This window comes from Mustelus asterias, chromosome 11 (assembly GCF_964213995.1).
Source record: "Mustelus asterias chromosome 11, sMusAst1.hap1.1, whole genome shotgun sequence".
NCBI classification, from domain to species: Eukaryota; Metazoa; Chordata; class Chondrichthyes; order Carcharhiniformes; family Triakidae; genus Mustelus; species Mustelus asterias.
The window spans coordinates 6834123-6858797 of NC_135811.1; the positions used below are offsets into that span (position 1 = coordinate 6834123).

The 24675-nt window shown below is 48.3% G+C and overlaps 1 protein-coding gene across 3 annotated transcripts in view; it reads right to left on the reverse strand.

Annotated features, from left to right (window-relative positions):
- The window catches only part of LOC144500345 (zinc finger matrin-type protein 4), a 459246-nt gene that overhangs the window by 420249 nt on the left and 14322 nt on the right, over positions 1–24675 (reverse strand). For all 3 annotated transcript variants that reach the window (XM_078223096.1, XM_078223094.1, XM_078223093.1), the window contains exon 3: positions 4460–4552. In XM_078223096.1, coding sequence (XP_078079222.1) covers positions 4460–4552 — 93 coding nt within the window. The remainder of the gene's footprint in view (positions 1–4459; positions 4553–24675) is intronic.

The following is a 24675-nucleotide window of genomic DNA, read 5'->3' on the forward strand; positions in this document are numbered from 1 at the left end:
TGGTTAGCACTGCTGCCTCACAGCGCCAGGGACCCGGGTTCAATTCTGGACCTGGGTCACTGTCTGTTTGCACATTCTCCCCGTGTCTGCGTGGGTTTCCTCCGGGTGCTCCGGTTCCCTCCCACGGTCTAAAGATGTGCGGGTTAGGTTGATTAGCCAAGCTAAATTGACCTGTTGTCAGGGGGGTTAGCAGGGTAAAGGTGTGGGTTTATGGGAATAGGGCCTGGGAGGGATTGTAGTTGGTACAGACTTGATGGGCCAAATGGCCTCCTTCTGTACTGTAGGGATTCTATGATTCAAAGGAAGAGGTACAATGCAAAAACCGAACTGTAATCTCCTGTGGAGATAATGGAGGTGATTACAATCTCAGTAGAAACCATCCCCTGGGAGTTCTCTTCCAGATTGTGGACATGATGTGAGTTGAAAGAAAGCAATTTCTGGGAAAAAGACACGTGTGTGTTTTTCTCTTCCTAGAACATACAAGGAAAGGGGTTAACAGCCAATTGCAACCTGGGCTCTGTGCGCCAGTCTGGTGTTCTGGTTCTACTGTGCTAGTGTGACATGAGGGACACAGGTGAAGGACATCCACTTGGTAACCCTGTGTTTGCAGGTAAAAAAACAGTCTCTCTCTCTCTCTCTCTCTGATTCCTAGTAGCCATGATGTGGAGATGCCGGCGTTGGACTGGGGTAAACACAGTAAAAAGTCTCACAACACCAGGTTCAAGTCCAACAGGTTTATTTGGTAGCACAAACCACTAGCTTTCGGAGCGCTGCCCCTTCATCAGGTAAGTGGGAGTTGTGTTCACAAACAGGGCATATAAAGACACAAACTCAATTTACAAAATAATAGTTGGAATGCGAGTCTTTACAGGTAATCAAGTCTTAAAGGTATAGACAATGTGAGTGGAGAGAGGGTTAAGCACAGGTTAAAGAGATGTGTATTGTCTCCAGCCAGGACAGTTAGTGAGATTTTGCAAGCCCAGGCAAGTCGTGGAGGTTACAGATAGTGTGACATGAATCCAAGATCCTGGTTGAGGCCGTCCTCATGTGTGCGGAACTTGGCTATCAGTCTCTGCTCAGCGACTCTGCGTTGTCGTGTCTCGTAAAGGCCGCCTTGGAGAACGCTTACCCGAAGATCAGAGGTCGAAATGCCCGTGACCGTTGAAGTGTTCCCCAACAGGAAGAGAACACTCTTGCCTGGTGATTGTCGAGCGGTGTTCATTCATCCGTTGTCGTAGCGTCTCCCCAATGTACCATGCCTCGGGACATCCTTCCCTGCAGCGTATCAGGTAGACAACATTGGCTGAGTTGCAAGAGTAGGTACCGTGTACCTGGTGGATGGTGTTCTCACGTGAGATGTTGGCATCCGTGTCGATGATCCGGCACGTCTTGCAGAGGTTGCTGTGGCAGGGTTGTGTGATGTCGTGGTCACTGTTCTCCTGAAGGCTGGGTAGTTTGCTGCGGACAATGGTCTGTTTGAGGTTGTGCGGTTGTTTGAAGGCAAGAAGTGGGGGTGTGGGGATGGCCTTGGCAAGGTGTTCGTCTTCATCAATGACATGTTGAAGGCTCCGGAGAAGATGTTGTAGCTTCTCCGCTCCGGGGAAGTACTAGACGACGAAGGGTACTCTGTCCGCCATGTCCTGTGTTTGTCTTCTGAGGAGGTCGGTGCAGTTTTTCGCTGTGGTGCGTCGGAACTGTCGATCGATGAGTCGAGCGCCATATCCTGTTCTTATGAGGGCATCTTTCAGTGTCTGGAGGTGTCTGTTGCGATCCTCCTCATCCGAGCAGATCCTGTGTATTCGGAGGGCTTGTCCATAAGGAATGGCTTCTTTAACGTGTTTAGGGTGTTTTTATTATTTTTTTCTCGTGTTTTACTTATTAATAAATTCGCTCTTTTTTTAACTCAAAAATGTTTGAATAAATTGGCTCCATTTAAAGCATCAACATATTTACGGGGATAGGGTCTCGGTGGGATTGTTGTTTAAAGTTTATTTATTTGTGATACAAGTAAGGCTTACATTAAAATTGCAATGAAGTTACTGTGAAAATCCTCTAGTCGCCACACTCCTGCGCCCGTTCGGGTACACTGAGGGAGAATTTAGCATGGCCAATGCACCTAACCAGCATGTCTTTCCGACTGTGGGAGAAAACCCACGCAGACACGGGGAGAACGTGCAGACTCCACACAGACAGTGACCCAAGCCAGGAATCGAACCCGGGACCCTGGCGCTGTGAGGCAGCAGTGCTAACCACTGTGCCATTCTGCTGCCCTATTGTTGGTGCAGGCTCGCTGGGCTGAATGGCCTCCTCCTGTAGGGATTCTATGATTTAGGCTGGGAAAAGGTGTCTGTGAGACAAGGGATCCTTTTCAAATTAACCGAGTTGTGACCAACCAGGGAGCTGAATAAAGAAAGGGAGCCAGTTCATTCTTCATCACTCAGGAGCAGAATGCTTTGGTGGGTCTCGCTCAGGAGCCGGTGAAAACCTTGCACAAACTACTGTTGTTGTTGAACTCTTAACACAGTAAAGAGAGCAGTGGCACAGTGGTTAGCACAACTGCCTCCCAGCGCTGGGGACCCAGGTTCAATCCTGGCCTCGGGTCACTGTCTGTATGGAGTTTGCACGTTCCCCCCGTGTCTGCGTGAATTTCCTCCGGGTGCTCCGGTTTCCTCCCACAGTCCAAAGATGTGCAGGTTAGGTGAATTGGCCATGCTAAATTGCCCCTTAGTGCCCCAAGATGTGTAGGTTAGGGGGATTAGTGGGGTAAATACTTGGGGTTACAGGGAACAGATCTGGGTGGGATTGCCCCTTCGTGTCAGGGGGATTATGTGAGGCTACAAGGATAGGACTTGGGTGGGATTGTTGTCAGTGCAGACTTGATGGGCTGAATGGCTTCCTCCTGCACTGTAGAGATTCCATGATACTATGATAAATTGCCTGACTGATTGTCGGTGGGTGACCTCCCGACTCTCACGTGCACGTGCCGACCGGAACACTGCCTGGGTTTGCGATGAAGTTGGGACGCACACTCGACACCTTCTCACGCGATTTCACAGACTTCCAGGTTATACACACCTCCACACAAACAACGCACATTCCTGACCCTGGAAAAAGTCAAGCTGCCTATTCTAAAGGCAGATCTCAGAGACAAAAGGTTATTGTGTGTCATGAGGGGTGCCACACACAATTCTGCTGGGATTTAAACTCAGGAAGTCATAACAAAGTCCGTGGCCACTGTTTTAAAGAAGAGTCGGGGGATTCTCCCCAGTCTCCTCATTGGTCTGCACGAAACAAACGGTGCAACTGGGTCACATGATCATAACACCCAACAACACAGAAGGCTGCCATTATGATGTCACACCAACAACTGCAAATTCCATAGAATCCCTCCAGTGCAAAAGGAGGCCATTCAGCCCATCGTGTCTGCATCGACCACAATCCCAGCCTGGCCGTATCCCCATAGCCCCATGCATGTACCCTAGTGAGTCCCTCTGACACTAAGGGGCAATTTAGCATGGCCAATCCACCTAACCCGCACATCTTTAAACTGTGGGAGGAAACCGGAACACCCGGAGGAAACCCACGCAGACACGGGGAGAGCGTGCAAACTCCACACAGACAGTGACCCAAGCCGAGAATTGAACCCGGGTCCCTGGCGCTGTGAGGCAGCAGTGCTAACCACTGTGCCACCGTGCCGGCCCTATGCCTTATCCTGGACATAACTGCAATCATTTAAAAATGGTAACTGAAAATTCAACAAATTAAGCTGAAGCATCGGCACGGTGGCACAGTGGTTGGCACCGCTGCCTCACTGCGCCAGGGACCCGGGTTCAATTCCCAGCTTGGGTCACTGTCTGTGTGGAGTTTGCACATTCTCCCCGTGTCTGTGTGGGTTTCCTCTGGGTGCTCCGGTTTCCTCCAAAGATGTCCAAAGATGTGCGGATTAGGTGGATTGGCCATGCTAAATTGCCCCTTAGTATCAGGGGGACTAGCATGGGTAAATGCATGGGGGGTTATGGGGATATGGTCTGGGTGGGATTGTGATCGGTGCAGGCGTGATGGGCCGAATGGCCACCTTCTGCACTGTAGGATTCTATGACTCTGTGAAAGGAACATCTTCACTGCTGATTTGTACCCAGTCATTAGTGCAGTTACTCACTGTAGGATCTGAGCAAAACCTTGCACAGCAATAATCCAAATCCATTTGCACAAGGTTAGCACAACAACTATCAGAGGAGGTAGAGAGCCGAGAAATCTAAGCAAAGCACATTTCTCCAAAAAGTAAATTATTGAAGGCTTGCACAATCTGCCAACTCAGAGCCTGCATGATTAATAAAAGCACCAAGTCAGGAGATATTCTGCACTGACCGTATGTTTTGGATTATTCAGCAGGGGAAGGAACCTTTGGTGCTCTGTGATATTATTAGTCAAACATAGCTTGAGGAATGTGATTACTCACTGGGTTATCAGGTCGCAGCTTCTTGGAGGGAGGCCCTCCGTCCTCTGGGTGCAGCATGTAGTACAGGCGGACCTTGTTGGCGTGCTTCTTGCTCTGAGGGAACAAAATGGGCAGATGGCCTGTGATTGAAGTTGTCATTCACTATTTAAAACATAAAGAATCAGAGTCGAAACACACTGACTCTGGCCCATCCTCTCTGACAGTGCAATCTGCTCCGTCATACACTCGCCTGTTAGCTATGGTTCACTGGGCAGCACTCTCACTCTTGAGGCAGGAGGTTGCCCCTTCAACTTCCAATTCAGGACCTAATCTAGGCTGGCAGAGGTTGCTGTGCACAATTGTCTCTCCTCAGACACTGCCCGTTCCTTACTCCTTTCCTTCAAATTTACCTGCATCATCCCTTCTCCTCACAAAACCAGTCACTTACAATGGTTTCTCTTCCCCCTCCTGCACCGTTGCCTTGGGTGTCCTCTGAAGCATCTATCCTGGCACCCCCGTTCTATTTCCCATCCACCTGCTGCTTCTCTGCTATCATTGTCCAAAAGCACAGCAGTTTTCACAGCAACACCAACGAGAGCCAACTCTGCTTCATCTGCGCCTCTCCCGACTCCTATCTCTGAACTATCAGGCTGCTTCTTTGACATCCAGTGCTCACGAAGTAGTCACTTCCTCCAATTCTTGATTTGATTTATTATTGTGACGTCTTAGTGTACAGTGAAAAGTATTGTTTCTTGCACGCTATACAGACAAAGCATACCGTTCATAGAGAAGGAAAGGAGGGGGGGGCAGAATGCTGTGTTACAGTCATTTTTAAGTTTTATTTATTAGTCATAAGTAGGCTTACATTAAAAATGCAATGAAGTTACTGTGAAATTCCCCCAGTCGCCACACTCCGGCGCCTGTTCGGGTACACTGAGGGAGAATTTAGCATGGCCAATGCACCCTAACCAGCACAACTTTCGGACCGTGGGAGCATGCGGAGGAAACCTACGCAGACACGGGGAGAATGTGCAGAGTCTGCACAGACAGGGGCCCAAGCCGGGAATCGAACCCGGGTCCCTGGTGCTGTGAGACAACAGTGCTAACCAATGTACCACCGTGCTGCTCGTAGCTAGGGTGTAGAGAAAGATCAACTTAATGCGAGGAAGGTCCATTCAAAAGTCTGATAGCAGCAGGGAAGAAGCTGATTTTGAGTCGGTTGGTACGTGACCTCAGGACTTTTGTATCTTTTTCCCGAAGGAAGAAGGTGGAAGAGAGAATGTCCGGGTTGCGTGGGGTCCTTGATTATGCTGGTGCTTTTCCCGAGGCAGCGGGAAGTGTAGACAGAGTCAATGGATGGGAGGCTGGTTTGAATGATGGACGGGGCTTCATTCACAACCCTTTCTTGCGGCCTTGGTCAGAGCAGAAGCCATACCAAGCTGCGATACATCTAGAAAGAATGTTGGAAAGTCAAAACCATCAGATTGGGTGCCTGCCACAAACTCCATTTCCTAACCATCTGCTCCATCCATCTCCCTAGCAGTGCCCTGAAGCTTTTTTTTATTCATACATGGTATGTGGGCATCACTGGGTGAGCCAGAACTCATTGCCCATCCCTGAGGGCAGTTAAGTGTCAACCACATTGCTGTGGCTCTGGAGTCACATGTAGGCCAGGCCAGGTAAGGACGGCAGATTTCCTTCCCTAAAGGACATTAGTGAACCAGATGGGTTTTTACGACAATCGACAATGGTTTCATGGTCATCATTAGACTTTTAAGTCCAGATTTATTTTATTGAATTCAAATTTCACCATAGTGGGATTCGAACCCACGTCTCCAGAATATTACCCTGGTTCTCTGGGATTAGCAATCCAGTGATAATACCACTACGCCACTGCCTCCCCTGAACCAGAATGTCCCTAGCACTGGTTTTACATGTGACCACGAGCGACACCTTCCACCACCTATCCCCAATGTCATTCATTTCCATCTCTGACTCCACTCTTGTCCCAGCTCATCCGCTGCTGAAACCCTCGTCTGGTGCCTCCGGGCTTGTCTATTCCAAATCACTCACTGTTGGCCTCCCATGTTTGGCCTCTGTAAACTTGGGCTCATCCATAGCTTTGCTGCCTGTGTCCTTCTCCACACCAAGTGCCAATCCCCTAGTCCCGCCCTGCGCTCGCTAATCGACATTGGTTCCCAGCACATTCACACTTTGATTTCAAAATTCTGGTCCTTGTTTTCAGGTCCTTCCATGGTTTCACCCCTCCCTATCGCTGTGCCATGCCCAGTAAAAGTAACCAGTGTGGAATCTTCTGAAACTGACTTTTCGTTAAAAAAATGGACACTAAAATACTGCAAAAGATGGCTGGCGTGAGTCACCTGACTTTGGTCTGTGGATTCAAACTCCCCACACTGTTCCAAAAGGATACATTCCAGAATAAGAAATGTCATTAACCATCTCCTAAGACCATCCAAAAGGTGCTTCGTGACTTGAATGGGTCATTGTGAAATGAAAACGGTGAGTATATCCAAACACCATCAATAGTCCAGGTTGTGGCTAATTCACTGAAGTACAACACCAGAGTTAAAAAGGGGACTGTGAGAAACCACATGGTAAAGCATCCATTTTGATCTCCCTTTTCATCTTTAAGTACTATCTGCAAGATACAGCAATTACTGCACGGACTGCAGCGGCAGAGAGAACAGCAACACCGCTACCTGAAGATCTGGAGACTACACCATTGCCAGGTCTCCAAGCTCGTTCCTTTTCAAGTTCACCAATGCAGAAAACTGACTTCCGGGTAACAAGATTACAAATAACTAAGTTTGTGGCTTAGTCCATTTGCTCAACAGAATCCTGCCATGCATCTGGTATTCAAATTTGGCGGTTAAATTCACCTAACGACACTTCAGGAGTGAAAAAAACTCCTCTTCACCGGACCTGCACGGCGTGTTTTCGAAGATGAGCCAATCACAGGAATTACAAGTCGTCTTTTGTTTATAACTTGTAAAAGTGCACGATTCTCTCAATCATAGAATCCCTACAGTGCAGGAGGCCATTCGGTCCATCAAGTCTGCACTGACTCTCTGACAGAGTATCTCACCCAGGCCCTCTCCCCTGCCCTAGCCTCGTAACCCTGCACATTTCCCATGGCTAATCCATCTATCCTACACATATTTTGACACTAAGGGGCAATTTAGAATGGTCAATCCACCTAACCTGTGCATATTTGGTGTATACATGTGACAGAACCTTGCAAATCGCCACTGCAAGCAATCCCTACCCCAGACAAAACAACAGTACTGCCAAATTCAACTCAAAATTCAAATAGCTTTACAAGGCTGAACAAAGTCAAAACTTTCAAACAATATTTTTGGAACCTTCTTTTGAATTACAGAGCTACCAATTAGTTCAACCAAAACCATTCCGATGGGTCAGCATGTCCGAGTAGGAAATCTGGACTTAAAAACGTACTCAAGTTGGGCCGAAGGGCCTGTTTCCATGCGGTAAACTTACTTCTATGACTCCCTAACTGTATTTTCCTTCAGAGAAAGAGAGAGAATGTGTGTGTGTGTGTATGTGTGTGTGTGAGAGAGAGAGAGAGAAAAAGAGAGAGGATGAGTGTTCAATTTTTGGGGTGAATTCATGAATAAATAATCCTCTTTATTTAAACCCATGAACGCTTGCTGTTCGTTATTCAAATAGCACACAGGGGTTAAGAAACACACACCTCTTCCTTCTCAAAAACACACTGATGACAGAAATATGGGAAGTGAGCGAGGGTTTCAGTTGTCTCTCACCCCTGTCCTTAGTAATCTCCTCCAGCCCCACAACCCTCTAAGGTATCTGTGTTCGTCTAATCCTGGCCTCTTGTGTGCATTCCCGATTTTAATCACCCCACCACTGGTAGCCATGCCTTCAGTGCCCTAGCCTCTAGAATTCCCTCTCGGAACCTCTCTAACTCTCTTCGTTTTCAGATGCTGCATTTTAAGATGCTCTGTAAAAGTTTAATTGAATGCAGAGGAGTGTGCAGTGACATATTTCTAAAGGATGAACGAAGATTGGCAATATAAACTGAATGGTACAATTGTAAAGGGGCCAGGAGCAGACCTTGAGCTTGACAAACACAAGTCTGATGTTGGCAGGGAAAACTAAGAAGGTTGTTCAAAGAGCGTACGGGATCCCTGGTTTTATTAATAGAGGAACAGAACACAAAAGCAAGACAAAGCAAAGAGGGGTTTTCATTACGTGGAGAGGGTTGAGGAACTGGGATTGTTCCCTTGGAACAGGAAAAGTTAAAGGGAGATTTAATAGAGGCGTTCAGAATTACGAAAGGGTTTGATAGAATATGTCAGCACAGCAGATTCTTATCTTTAAGTTTGACATTTATTTCTGGCAGCTGCCAGAAACGGGGGGAAAGGCAGGACAAAGATGGAACAACAGCCTTTACAGTGTCTCGCTCGAGCAAGTCCACAAACTCCAGCCCAGTCTCTCTCTGGGTGATATTGGCACTGGAATGTTAACCCAGAGGCCAAAAGCAATGCACTGGGGCATACTGATTCCAATCAGTGGTTAGCACTGCTGCCCCACAGCGCCAGGGACCCGGGTTCGATTCCCGGCTTGGGTCACTGTCTGTGCGGAGTCTGCACGTTCTCCCCGTGTCTGCGTGGGTTTCCTCCGGGTGCTCCGGTTTCCTCCCACAGTCCAAAGATGTGCGGATTAGGTGGATTGGCCATGATAAATTGCCCCTTAGTGTCAGGGGGACTAGTAGGGCATATACATGGGGTTATGGGGATAGGGCCTAGGTGGGATTGTGGCTGGTGTAGACTCAATGGGCCAAATGGCCTCCTTCTGCACTTTTGGATTCTATGATTCTATGAATCCCACCACAGCAGATGGTGAAATCAGAATTCAATAAAAAACTGGAATTAAGAATCTACTGATGACCATGAAACCATTATCTATTGTCGGAAAAACCCATCTGGTTCATGAATGCCCTTTCAAGGAGGAAATCTTCCTTACCCGGTCTGGCCTACGCGTGACTCAATGTGGTTGACTGCAAAATGGTCTGGCAAGCCATTCATTCCAGGCGATTGGAGATGGCCATAAATAATGGCCCCAGGCAGGCATGCCCACATCCCAAGAACGAATAAAAATAAAATTTAGCCTGCGGCCTCCCCCACTGCAGCCAAAAGCTTCAAGTCTAAAGTTTATTTATTAGTGTCACAAGTAGGCTTACATTAACACTGCAATGAAGTTACTGTGAAAATCCCCTAGTTGCCACACTCCGGCGCCAGTTTGGGTACACTGAGGGAGAATTTAGCACGGCCAATGCACCCTAACCAGAACGTCTTTTGGACTGTGGGAGGAAATCGGAGCACCCGGAGGAAACCCACTCAGACACGGGGAGAATGTGCAACTCCGGACAGGCGGTGACCCAAGCCGGGAATCGAACCCGGGTCCCTGGCGCTGTGGGGCAGCAGTGCTAACCACTGGGCCACCGTGCTGCCACACGGAGTCACTCCATGCTGACAGCAATGTAAAATGGTGCCTGATTGGGCCTCCACATATGTAAATAGGCTGCCCGCCTCTATGGGGAAGGGAGTGGAGGTCCCCCGCACATCCAGATACACCATTGGTGAGCTCCAGCATCGGGGAGCCAATCCAACGCGGCTCGCTGTGACTTTTTAGGCCGCCCATTGACTGTCACCCAACCTCCTGAGGGCCGTTAAAATCCTGACCAATAATATGTCAGGATTTCACAGTAAATCTTTAAATGGAGCATTTGCAACTCGGTTCAGCCGGTTTAATAACTGCCCGAGAGCAAGAGATGGATGTGGATCCTAGAACCTTTCGACAGTAAGTGGAGAATATCAGGAAAAATGGTTAAGTTGATCATTCCTTTAAACACACGAAAGGACACTTTTTGTGTGTCCAGAATTTTAACAAGTACGATTCTTTTGTACAGTATTCACAGCGGAAATCTATAAGGGAGTAGATTCTTTCATGTTACCGTGGAAACGGCAAGGTGTACTGACCTCACTGCCAAGGACATAAGACAAAGCACGAGGAATGGCCTGTCACAGTTGCCTAGTGGTGCGACGGATGAATGATTTACCTCAGGTTATCAGAGTATTTGGGCAGCAGAGTGCAAAACTAAAGTTGTTGTTCCACTCTGGTGGTCCGGTCAGTCACAAGGGAGCCAATTCCCCCTTGTCCTTAGGGCGGCACGGTGGCACAGTGGCTAGCACCACTATCTCACAGCACCAGGGACCTGGGTTCGATTCCTGGCTTGGGTCACTGTCTGTGTGGAGTCTGCATGTTCTCCCTGTGTCTGCGTGGGTTTCCTCCGGGTGCCCCGGTTTCCTCCCGCACTCCAAAGATGTGCGGGTTAGGGTGCATTGGCCATGCTAAATTACCCCTTAGAGTCGGGGGGGACTAGCTAGGGTAAATGCATGGGGTTATGGGGATAAGGCCTGGGTGGGATTGCGGTCGGTGGAGACTCAATGGGCTGAATGGCCTCCTTCTGCACTGTAGGGTTCTATGGTTACACCTGTGATGCTTACACCATTGAATCTTAAGGGGCAGTGTTTAGATTGTCTCTTATTGGTGATGGTCATTGCCTGGCATTTGTGTGGCACGAATGTTACTTGCCACCCCAAGTCCAGGTCTTGTTGCATTTGCACGTGGACTGCTTCAGTATCTGAGGAGTCGCAAATGGTGCTGAACATTGTGCAATCATCGGCGAACATCCCCACTTCTGATGGAGGGAAAGTCATTGACTGAAGTAGCTGAAGATTGTTGGGCCTCGGACACTACCCTGAGGGACCCCACAATGTGCAATGTGCAAACTCCACACAGACAGTCACCCAAGCCAGGAATCGAACTGGGGTCCCTGGTACTGAGGCAGCAGCGCTAACCACTGTGCCACAGTGCTGCCTAAATGGAGTGGGTGACAGCACTGGGCTTGAGGTGAAACGTTTAAATTGCAATGATCTCCTTAGTTGTGGGCAGCAAGACCTAGGAGGCTCAGGCTCCATTCCGGGAGACTCCAGAACATTCCAGAAAGATTGGCAACGCAACCCCCCATTGAATTTAACAAAGGAAAATTCCCCCTTTGCTAAGTGACTGCCACCTGCTGGTTGACTGACAGTATTACAGCAGGAGTGAGTGAATCAATCGATTAACCACCGGAGCCAACCAACAACAACAGCATCGTTAACAGGGGTAAAATCCCCAAGGCACTTCGCAGGAGCATTGTAAAACAACATTTGACACCTAGCCACATTAGGGTAGGTGGTCAGAAGCTTGACCAAACAGGCGCGTTTTGAGGAACTTCCCACAGGAGGAGAGGGAGGTAGAGAGGCAAAGAGGCTTGAGGAAGGAATTCCAGAGTTACAAAGCTGGGCACCTGAAGGCACAGGGAAAATAGCAGAGAAACTAAAACTGAGATGCTCAGGAGCCAGAGTTAGGCCTACATTTTCTCTTAACTCCCCCTCCCCCCACCCGCCCCAATAGCGTCCTCTGATGTTGTTGCTCTTTCCCTCTCGGGCACATCCCAAAATTTCCTCTCTCGGAGCTGTGGTTTTGACTGGGACTGGGTTCCATGGCCTTTATCGGAGAATCATAGGGCGGAATTTTCCTGTCCCGCCCACCACGGGAATCATAGCAGGCAGGACACGGACCACGCAAAGGCCTGTTGACCTCCGACCGCGATCCACCCTTGACCGGAAAATCCCGCCCACAGAGTTTCCCTGCCCATCGGGTCAAGCACCTATCTATTCTAATCCCATTTTCCAGCACTTGGTCTGTAGCCTTGTGTGCTATAGTGTTTCAAGTGCTCATCTAAATGCTTCTTAAATGTTGTGAGGGTTGCCTTTACCAACCTTTCAGGCAGCGAGTTCCAGATTTCCATCACCCTCGAGGTGAAAAGGTTTTCCTCAAATCCCCTCTAAATCTCCTGCCCCTTACCTTAAATCTATGCCCTTTAGTTATTGACCCTTCTACTAAGGGGAAGGGGTCCTTCCTATATACTGTATGTACATTGCTCCTAATGTTGTTTTCCTCCATCAGATCCCCCTCTGCTCTGAGGAAACCAACCCCAGCCTAACCAGCCTCTCTACTTAGCTGAAACACTCCAGCCCAGTTAACACCCTGGCGAATCTCCTCTGCACCCTTTCCCTCAACCAACCTCACTAGAAACCAACCATGTGATTGTGGGATCTTGCTGTGCACACATTTCCAATGCTAAAGCAATGACCATGCTTCCAAATCAAAGTGCTTTGGAACATCTGAAGGTCGTGAAAGGCGCTGTTTTACTGTCTTGCGGGGACAGAGCACAGAGTGGAGACAGGCTGGAACTACCCATCTGTATATCTCAATACCACCCCTGTGACACAAGACCAACAACACTCAAGAAGCTCAACACCATCCAGGACAAAGCAGCCCGGCTTAATTGGCACCCTGTCCACATATATTCACTCCCTCCATCACCGACTCACAGTGGCAGTGGTGTGTACCTTCTACAAGATGCACTGCAGGAACTCACCAAGGTTCCTTAGGCAGCACTTTCCAAACCTACGAATCTATCATCTAGAAGGACAAGGACAGCAGATACATGGGAACACCACCACCTGCAAGTCCCCCACTAAGCCACTCACTATCCTGACTTGGAAATATATCACTGTTCCTTCACTGTCGCTGGGTCAAAATCCTGGAATTCCCTCCCTAACAGCACTGTGGGTGTACCTACACCACGCGGACTGCAGTAATTCAAGAAGGCAACTCACTACCATCTTCTTAAGGGCCAATAAATGCCAAGCCAGTGATGCCCGCGTCCCATAAATGAATAAATTTAAAAGAAAACCCTTGTGATATTGTCCAAAGGAAGATTCCTCACTCTTCTGCCTTTGGCCTGCTGCTTCGGGTGAACCAGAGAACTTCAGTCTAATTACAGGAGTTTGCTTTGTATATTCACCGTTTCCTCCCACCACGCTGCGCCCCACCACCCCTCACCCCTCCACCCCCATTGGGTTTAGTGGGAAAACACAGGGAGGATGAACAGACTGATTATCCACCCGTTCAGCTGCATCCCAAACACTCCTCCCACTGGGGACAGGGACTTGAACGCAGAGTTCCTGAGTTTCTGACTAAGACACGTTGGAAGATTATTACCTTTCCCCTTCTGCCTGTCTGCAGAGCCACTGTCAGATTACAACATTTAGTGTGCCCACTAAAACCAGGGCTACCCAAGGCAGTGCCAGTCAGAAAATCTAGGCTGTTATATTTTTAATCCCATTTCTATCATTAGAGGGTGTGAATATACTGCATTAATGTGTTAAAACACTTTCTAATCGTCACACATTCTCAAAGAACTTTTTTTAAGTGGTAGCTTATATAATAATTACTTATTTTTTACAACCAATTTGATATTAACTGAATCATTTACAATCATAGAAATCCCACAGTGCAGAAGGAGGCCATTCACCCCATCGAGCCCGCACTGACAACAATCCCACCCAAGCCCTATTCCCATAACCCCATATATTTACCCTCCTAATCCCCCTGACGCTAAGGGGCAATTTAGCACGGCCAATCAACCTAACCCACACGCCTCTCGGACTGTGGGAGGAAACCGGAGCACCCGGAGGAAACCCACGCAGACACGGGGAGAACGTGTAAACTCCACACGGACAGTGACCCGAGGCCGGAATCGAACCCAGGTCCCTGGAGCTGTGAGGTAGCAGTGCTAACCACTGTGCCACCCCGGTAACCAAACAGAAACGAAAGGGCGAATTTAGCAAAACAGCCCAAAAATTATATTTGCCAATTCTTCTACGGGTGCACTGAGTGGGATACAGGATTGGAAACTGAGACAGAAATGAAAAGATATATCAATGATAACAGATCAGAATGTGGGAGAGCAGGACAGGCCAGAGAGAGCGAGAGACAGAGAGTCAAAGTGAGAGACGGAGAACAAAATAGATGCGAAAAAAAAGACTCACACTTCTCACATCCAGCAGATGCTCCAAAGCAATTTATATGCAGTCACTGTTGTGCACAGCAAGATCCCACAAATGGCAATGTGATAATGACCCCAATAATCTGCTTTCTACGATGTTCGTTGAATCCCTACAGTGCAGAAGGAGGCCATTTGGCCCATCAAGTATGCGTCGACAGCAATCCCACCCGGGCCCTATCCCTGTAACCCCACATATTTACCCTGCTAATCCCCCTGCCACTAGGGGCAATTTAGCATGGCCAATCAACCTAACCTTAGGAGTGTGGGAGGAAACCGGAGCACCCGGAGGAAACCCACGCAGACACGGGGAGAATGTGCAAATGCCACACAGACAGTGACCCGAGGCCGGAATTGAACCCGGGTCCCTGGCGCTGTGAGGCAGCAGTGCTAACCACTGTGCCACCGTGATGCCCTGACTGAGGGACAAATAATGGGCAGGATATCGGAGAAAGCACTCCCTACTCTTCTTCAATATAGTACCATGGAATCTTTCACATCTGCTTGAGGGGGATGATGAGACGTTGCTTTAACGTCTCGTTCAAAACAAAGCTCCTCCAACAGTCCAGCACGCCCTCTGGAGAGTCCACTTAGGCTTCTGCGCATAAGTCTCTAGAACAGGGCTTATACACATAGCCTGCTGATTCCGAGGTAAAGTGTGTTACCCACTGAACCATGAAGACAACAGACATATGGTAGGAGCAAGGGAACAGCAGGGAGTGAGCGAAAGGGAGGGACAGAAGTAGGAGAGAGACAAAGATCATAGGAAAACAGACAGAGATGGATAGAAAGGTAGAGAGAAAGCCAGAGAGAGAAATGCAGATACTGGAACACTGAGAGACAGAAGGGACAGAGATTCACATTGAATTTACAACACAACAGGCCAGCTGACCCAGCTAGTCTGTGCCATATGAGCCTCATTCCTGGCTACTGCACCTCACCCAATCAGAATCACCTTCCATTCCTTCCTCCCACATGTATTTATCCATTTTCCCTTTAAATGTAGAGAGGGAGACACACACACACACACACACACCCAGACACACACCCAGACACACACCCAGACACACACACCCAGACACACACCCACACACACCCAGACACACACCCAGACACACACCCAGACACACACCCAGACACACACCAGACACACACACCCACACACACACACCCACACACACACACACACTCATATACCCACACACTCATATACCCACACACTCATATACCCACACACTCATATACGCACACACACTCATATACGCACACACACTCAGATACGCACACACACTCAGATACGCACACACACTCAGATACGCACACACACTCAGATACGCACACACACGCTCATATACACACACACATTCACTCAGATACACACACACACACACACACACACTCATAACACACACACACACTCATACGCACACACATACTCAGATACACACACACATTCACTCAGATACACACACACAGACACACTCAAATACACACACACACACACACTCATATGCACTCACACACACACACACAAACTCATATACACACACACATTCACTCAGATATGCACACACACTCACTACACACACACACACACACACTCATATACACACACACACACATACTCATATGCACACACACCCATACACACACACATTCACTCAGATACACACGCACACACATTCACTCAGATACACACACACACACAGACACATACATATACACATACACACAGAGAGGCACACACACATACTCACACACACAGATAATAAAGCATACACAGAGGCACACACACATATATACAGACAGAGACACACACACACACATACACACAGAGTAGAAAAGGGTTAATGGAATGGGGAGTTGTGTTGATTTTGGATCAGTAAAGAACCCTATTGTAAGCAGCACAGCTCAGGCGTAAGGACTTGCCTTAGCCCATCGCTGTCCATCCGTGTCTCTCATGTTGCTAACATGCTGACAGTTTGGGGACTGCTACATGTCTGAGACACACTCCAGCTATTTAAAAGATAAGACAGATCTATGATCTACGGGTCACTCTTACCCTGCCCTTGCTGGGCCTTAGCTTCCAGCTAACTGAGATTTTAATCCGTCCCCGAGTCTGTAACTTCAGCTCCACGAATACCAATTTGTACACAGCAAGCTCCCACAAACACTAATGTGATAAAGACCGGAAATATATCTGTTAATTAGTATTGTTGATTAAGGGATGGATATTGGACAAAGAGAGGACCCCCCCCGCCCCTCCCCCACTGCTCTCATTTTAGATTGTGCCATGAGATTCTTTGTATCCAACTGAGAGGGCTGATGAGATCCTGATAGAACATCTCATCCAAAAGGCCCCCAGAGTCCCCTGCACTGCGCTCGAGTTCGGCTATGTGCTCGAGTCTCTGTCCCGATTATTTCTGTGATCGCTCAGTTTCATGGCTTCTCCATCTTTGGAACATTAGCTTCAGAATTCTGGACCTCATTTGCAAGCTGCTGTAAAGCTTCATAGAATCATAGAATCCCTACAGTGCAGAAGGAGGCCATTCGGCCCATCGAGCCTGCACTAACAACAATCCCACCCAGGCCCTATCCCCGTAACGCCACATATTTACTCGCTAATCCCTCTAACCTACAACATCCCAGAACACTAAGGGGCAATTTAGCATGGCCAATCCACCTAACCGGCACATCATTGGACTGTGGGAGGAAACCGGAGCACCCGGAGGAAACCCACGCAGACACGGGGAGAACGTGCAAACTCCACACAGTCAGTGACCCAAGCTGGGAAATGAACCCAGATCCCTGGCGCTGTGAGGTAGCAGTGCTAACCACTGTGCCACCGTGCCGCCCCGCTCTGCATCATTTGAACCATACACAACCTAGTCTTCTAGATGTAGTGCCATTCTTGACTCAATGGATAATACTCTTGAGTCAGTAGAACCATTGAAGCCATAGAATCCCTACAGTGCAGAGGGAGGCCATTCGGCCCATTGAGTCTGCACCGACAACAATCCCACCCAGGCCTTTCCCTATAAGCCCACAGAGTTACCCTGCTAATCCACCTGACAGTAACGGGCAATATAGCATGGCCAATCCACCTAACACACACATCTTTGGACTGTGGGAGGAAACCGGAGCACCCGGAGGAACCCCACGCAGACACAGGGAGAACATGCAAACTCCACACAGACAACAACCCAAGCTGGGAACTGAACCCAAGTCTCTGGCCTCTGTGAGGCATCAGCGCTAACCGCTGTGTCACCGTGCCGCCTAGGTTGTGAGTTCAAATCCCACTCCTCAAACTGGACTCCGAATTCAGGGTGTCACTCCAGTGCTGTACTGAGGAAGCACTGCAGTGTCAGAGATGGCAGCATTCGGGTGAGGTGCTAAGATGGTGAGGGAGTCCAGAACTAGGGGTCATAGTTTGAGGATAAGGAGTGAACCTTTTAGGACTGAGATGAGGAGAAATGTGTGGAATTCACTTTCACAGAATGTAGTTGAGGCCAAAACATTGTCTGATTTCAAGAAGAAATTAGATATAGCTCTTGGGGCTAAAGGGATCAAGGGATATGGGGGGCAGGGGAGATCAGGATATTGAATTTGATGATCAGCCATGATCAAAATGAATGGCGGAGCAGGCTCGAAGGGCTGAATGGCCTCCTCCTGCTTCTAGTTTCTATGTTTTAAGTCAGGATCCATCTGCACTCTCAGATGGACTTAAAAGATCCCATGCCTATATTCTGAAGAAGAATAGAGCTTTCCCCAGTGTCCTGACCCAAGCAACACCATTGAAAGAGATTCCTTCACCGTTACCACATTGCTGTTTGTGGGAGCTTGCTGTGCACAATTGGCTGTCCTATTTTCCTGCATTGTAGAAGTGACTGCACTGCAAAGGAATTTACTGGAAAGTGCGTGGACATGTTTGCCGGTCAAAATTTCTCCAGGTCTCTTGTTCTAAATTGGCCTTGAGCGGGGATGCATGTTTAATGATTGAGTACACGCTTGGAACACGGACAGACACATGATGGGTACATGCTAACCAGCGGTCATCAAGGCCGTAGAGAGAACAGGTGGTCTAGCCGTGTGCAAACAGCAGCTCCACCCCACACAACAGATCATCCCCGCTGCCAACAGCAGCAGAACCATCTCATTTCTCATCAATTACAAAATAAAAACACACAGCTTTATTCTTCTGGCAATAAACAGAGGAAGCGCTGAGAAAGCACTCGGGCAGCATCTGAAAGACTAATCATCTCTGGTGTAATCTATTGCACAATGATGAGTCTCCAATTCTTCACACACAAAGCTTGCCTTTTCTCTTTGACTAGCCTTTCCGTGCAGTCCTGGCCGTTTCTCTGTTTATTCCAGGACGTTGTGACAGTTTAACCCTTTCCGAAACAGGACTGTCAGTCTGAAACGTTAACTTGCAGTGGGTTCCCGGCGGTGCCAATTTTCTCCGGCTGGGAGATGCGCGCGGGTCGAAGAAACTGCCGGGGAACCAGCGAAATGGCCGACGCACGCATCTCCCGGCCGGACCCGCCTGAAACGTGGCGGGCCGCGATGGGAGAATCGCGGCATTGGTTTCCATCGCCAGGGATGCTACCTCTCCCACTGACTAGATCCAACATTTGCTGTTTTCACCGATGTTCCTAAGCACTTCCCAGCCAATGAAATAGTTCTTGAAGTGAACAAAGAACAAAAGAAAATTACAGCACAGGAACAGGCCCTTTGGCCCTCCAAACCTGCACTGACCATACTGCCTGACTGAACTAAAACCCCCGATCTTTCCGGGGACCATATCCCTCTATTCCCATCCTGTTCCTGTGCTGTAATTTTCTTTGTTCTTTGTTCACTTCAAGAATTATTTCATTGGCTGGGAAGTGCTTTGGAACATCATATGGAAGGTGCTATAGAAATGCAAGTTTGTTCTCACTTTCATTCACTTTACCAGAACTTTCTGCACAATTTGGAAGCTCCTGTCATAAAACAAAACACTTCAGTCGTAATTCACTGATGTGAATGGCAAGCGGTTTAGGGAATGTACACTCCCTCTTGAAATATAAAAGTTAAACTTTCAGAAATTTGTCAAATCGAATCATCAGCAGCAGCGAGGCTTCCTACTCGGACAGACAGCATTTCTCAATACACGCACAATGTAAATACAGAGTCTTAGATTTAATCCTGCACTTCAGAGAAATCTATATGACCCACTGAATGAGACAGTGTCAAAGAAAGATTTATTCTGTATCTAACCCCGTGCTGTACCTGTCCTGGGAGTGTTTGATAGGGACAGTGTAGAGGGAGCTATACTCTGTATAGCTGTACCTGTCCTGGGAGTGTTTGATAGGGACAGTGCAGAGGGAGCTATACTCTGTATCTAACTTAGTGCTGTACCTGTCCTGGGAGTGTTTGATAGGGACAGTGTAGAGGGAGCTTTACTCTGTATCTAACCCCGTGCTGTACCTGTCCTGGGAGTGTTTGATAGGGACAGTGTGGAGGGAGCTATACTTTCTGCATCTAACTCAGTGCTGCACCTGTCCTGGGAGTGTTTGATGGGGACAGTGTGGAGAGAGAGAAAGGGGCGGCACGGTAGCACAGTGGTTAGCACTGCTGCTTCACAGCTCCAGAGACCTGGGTTCGATTCCCGGCTTGGGTCACTGTCTGTGTGGAGTTTGCACATTCTCCTCGTGTCTGTGTGGGTTTCCTCCGGGTGCTCAGGTTTCCTCCCATAGTCCAAAGATGTGCGGGTCAGGTTGATTGGCCATGCTAAAATTGCCCTTAGTGTCCTGAGATGTGTAGGTTAGAGGGATTAGTGGGTAAATATGTAGGGATATGGGGGTGGGGTCTGGGTGGGATTGTGGTCGGTGCAGACTCGATGGGCCGAATGGCCTCTTTCTGTACTGTAGGGTTTCTATGATTTCTAAGATGAGAGCTTTACTCTGTATCTAACCTGGATCCTGTGACCTGGAACGCAATTGAAGACAAATGTCCTCGGCAGGGGCCCCTAAGGGAATGGGGACAGGGAAGATCCCAAAAGGAAGCCCCAGGTAGGGTACAGTTCCCGTTACGTTAAGGAAAAAGAGAACAGTAGAGAAAGTGGCTCCAATTAGAGAAATGATTGTGAGCAGCAGACTTTAACTGAAGAAAACTCAGGGGCTGATAATTTGAGAAAGTCTACCAAAGCTTGATGAAACCATGTTGTGGGACATTGGAGCAAATATACTCCTTTGGAGTTGTAATGTCCAGCTTGGTGTGGTGAAAGTGCTGAAGTTGTGTTTGTGAGTTGGTGTTTGAATGCAGATTCAGGAATCTCGGGAACGGCTCCATGGGAGATGCGATTGAAACTCTGTGAGGCTGGCTGTTGTTCATGCTTTCCGAGATGGGGAAATGTTGAGAGAGAATTTCCAGGTTAGATCTTCAACGGTGAAAACTGGAATTCCTCGTGAGAGAGAGGTTCAGTGGGATTGGTTGATTCACGTGTTTACTGACGAATGGGTGAGATGTTGGGAAATCCATGGACTCTAGTCTTGGCCGAGTCTGCCATTTATTGCATAAAGTGGTGTGTTTGACCAATGTCCATTTGCTAATTTAAATGTACCTAATATTTACCTTTCATAGTAGAATATAGGTTGGATATTGTAAATTGTTTTAAACTTACTGACTTTGCAAAGTTTATTTTAGTTTCAAAATCCATGAAATGTTATGGCTTTCTTCACTGAGCAAGTGTCTTGAGACAATAATCTGTCCCTCAATGTTAGTAAAATATAGGAGATTGTCATCGACTTCAGGAAGCGTAAAGGAGAACATGCCCCATCTACATCAACAGGGACGAAGTAGAAATGGTCGAAAGCTTCACGTTTTTAGATGTCCAGATCACCAACAACCTGTCCTGGTCCCCCCATGCCGACACTATAGTTAAGAAAGCCCCACCAACACCTCTACTTTCTCAGGAAACTAAAGAAATTTGGCATGTCAGCTATGACTCTCACCAACCTTTACAGATGCATCATAGAAAGCATTCTTTCTGGTTGTATCACAGCTTGGTATGGCTCCTGCTCTGCCCAAGACCGCAAGAAACTACAAAAAGTCATGAATGTAGCCCAATCCATCACACAAACCAGCCTCCCATCCATTGACTCTGTCTACACTTCCCGCTGCCTCGGCAAAGCAGCCAACATAATTAAGGACCCCACGCGCCCCGGACATTCTCTCTTCCACCTTCTTCTGAAGGGAAAAAGATACAAAAGTCTGAGGTCACATACCAACCGACTCAAGAAAAGCTTCTTCCCTGTTGCCATCAGACTTTTGAATGGACCTACCTTGCATTAAGTTGATCTTTCTCTACACCCTAGCTATGACTGTAATACTACGTTTTGCACTCTCTCCTTTCCTTCTCTATGAACGGTATGCTTGGTCTGTGTAGTGTGAAAGAAACAATACTTTTCACTGTATACTAATACGTGTGACAATAATAAATCAACTCAAAATCAAATCAAATCAAATTTCATCTAAACTTTGTCAGTAACAAAACATTACTGGTCCCTTACCAAAAACCTGGGGGTTGGGCCAATGATGATGACCTGTGTGAAAGCTGGTGGATGATTGGGAATTGATAATGGAGGTTTCGAATGAACCATTTTGATATCTTGTCGAGTGGCTTTACATTTTTGAGTGGGAGATCTTTGACTTGAATGAGACACTCCTGGGGCCTCCATCCTAATTCTGGAAAGCTAATTTCATCTCCTGAGAGTGAGCTGTGACTGCCAAAAATATTCTCATTACATTGAGTTACAGAGAAAGTGAAACGATGAGTGGGCCGAGATCTGTTGGACTGACAAGACCCCATGGGATCATCTCCAGTTGGACCTCCTAATGCTCGCGTCAAAAACCTGGCCTCCTGACGATAAGACAACTCTTCCGTGTACTTCAAAGGGCTTGTGATCTATCTCATTACTTATTGATCAGATCCCTCACTCCCAACATCTCTCCAACACTGACAATTGTAACTTTGATGGACTAATCGCCAACTGTCAGCTCACATGGTTGTCAGCTTTCCGCACCAGTTATTGACATGAATTCTCAGCCTGTGGAAAAGCCATTGGTTCCAGGCAGCTGTGAAATGTCCACCATGGCTCAGCATTGCCACCCCTGAGTCTGAAGCTTCTGGGCTCATGTTCCACTCCAAAGACATAAAAGGTCGAAAGACCAAAGCATAAGATTCAGCCTGACACTCCAGTACAGTACTGAGGGAGTGCTGCACTGTCAGAGGATCAGTACAGAGGGAGTGCCGCACTGTCAGAGGGTCAGTATTGAGGGAGTGCTGCACTGTCAGAGGGTCAGTACTGAGGGAGTGCTGCACTGTCAGAGGGTCAGTGCTGAGGGAGCGCCGCATTGTCAGAGGGTCAGTGCCGAGGGAGTGCTGCACTGTCAGAGGGTCAGTGCCGAGGGAGTGCTGCACTGTCAGAGGGTCAGTGCTGAGGGAGTGCCACACTGTCAGAGGGTCAGTGCTGAGGGAGCGCCGCATTGTCAGAGGGTCAGTACTGAGGGACTGCTGCACTGTCCGAGGGTTAGTACTGAGGGAGTGCTGCACTGTCCGAGGATCAATACTGAGGGAGTGCCGCACTGTCAGAGGGTCAGTACTGAGGGAGTGCTGCACTGTCAGAGGGTCAGTACTGAGGGAGTGCTGCACTGTCAGAGGATCAGTACTGAGGGAGTGCCGCACTGTCAGAGGGTCAGTACTGAGGGAGTGCTGCACTGTCAGAGGATCAGTACTGAGGGAGTGCCGCACTGTCAGAGGGTCAGTACTGAGGGAGTGCCGCACTGTCAGAGGGTCAGTACTGAGGGAGTGCTGCACTGTCAGAGGATCAGTACTGAGGGAGTGCCGCACTGTCAGAGAGTCAGTACTGAGGGAGTGCCGCACTGTCAGAGGGTCAGTACTGAGGGAGTGCTAGAACATAGAACATAGAACAGTACAGCACAGAACAGGCCCTTCGGCCCACGATGTTGTGCCGACCTTCATCTGAAACCAAGATCAAGCTATCCCACTCCCTACCATCCTGGTGTGCTCTATGTGCCTATCCAATAACCGCTTAAATGTTCCTAAAGTGTCTGACTCCACTATCACTGCAGGCAGTCCATTCCACACCCCAACCACTCTCTGCGTGAAGAACCTACCTCTGATATCCTTCCTATATCTCCCACCATGAACCCTATAGTTATGCCCCCTCGTAATAGCTCCATCCACCCGAGGAAATAGTCTTTGGACGTTCACTCGATCTATCCCCTTCATCATTTTATAAACCTCTATTAAGTCTCCCCTCAATCTCCTCCGCTCCAGAGAGAACAGCCCCAGCTCCCTCAACCTTTCCTCATAAGACCGACACTCCAAACCAGGCAGCATCCTGGTAAATCTCCTCTGCACTCTTTCCAGCGCTTCCACATCCTTCTTATAGTGAGGTGACCAGAACTGCACGCAATATTCCAAATGCGGTCTCACCAAGGTCCTGTACAGTTGCAGCATAACCCCACGGCTCTTAAACTCCAACCCCCTGTTAATAAAAGCTAACACACTATATGCCTTCTTCACAGCTCTATCCACTTGAGTGGCAACCTTTAGAGATCTGTGGATATGGACCCCAAGATCTCTCTTTTCCTCCACAGTCTTCAGAACCCTACCTTTGACCCTGTAATCCACATTTAAATTAGTCCGACCAAAATGAATCACCTCACATTTATCAGGGTTAAACTCCATTTGCCATTTTTCAGCCCAGCTTTGCATCCTATCTATGTCTCTTTGCAGCCTACAACACCCCTCCACCTCATCCACTACTCCACCAATCTTGCACTACCTTATGGATGAGATACTAAACTGAACTACTGGCACGGTGACACAGTGGTTAGAACTGCTGCCTCACAGTGCCAGGGACCAGGGTTCGATTCCTGGCTTGGGTCACTGTCTGTGCGGAGTTTGCACATTCTCCCCGTGTCTGCGTGGGTTTCCCCTGGGTGCTCCGGTTTCCTCCCACAGTCCGAAAGATGTGCTGGTTAGGTGCATTGGCCGTGCTAAATTCTCCCTCAGTGTCCCTGAACAGGCGCCGGAGTGTGGCAACTAGGGGATTTTCACAGTAAATTCACTGCAGTGTTAATTTAAGCCTACTTGTGAAACTAATAACGCAATTTTAATCTTTCATTTCTTCTGCCCAGCTATGGC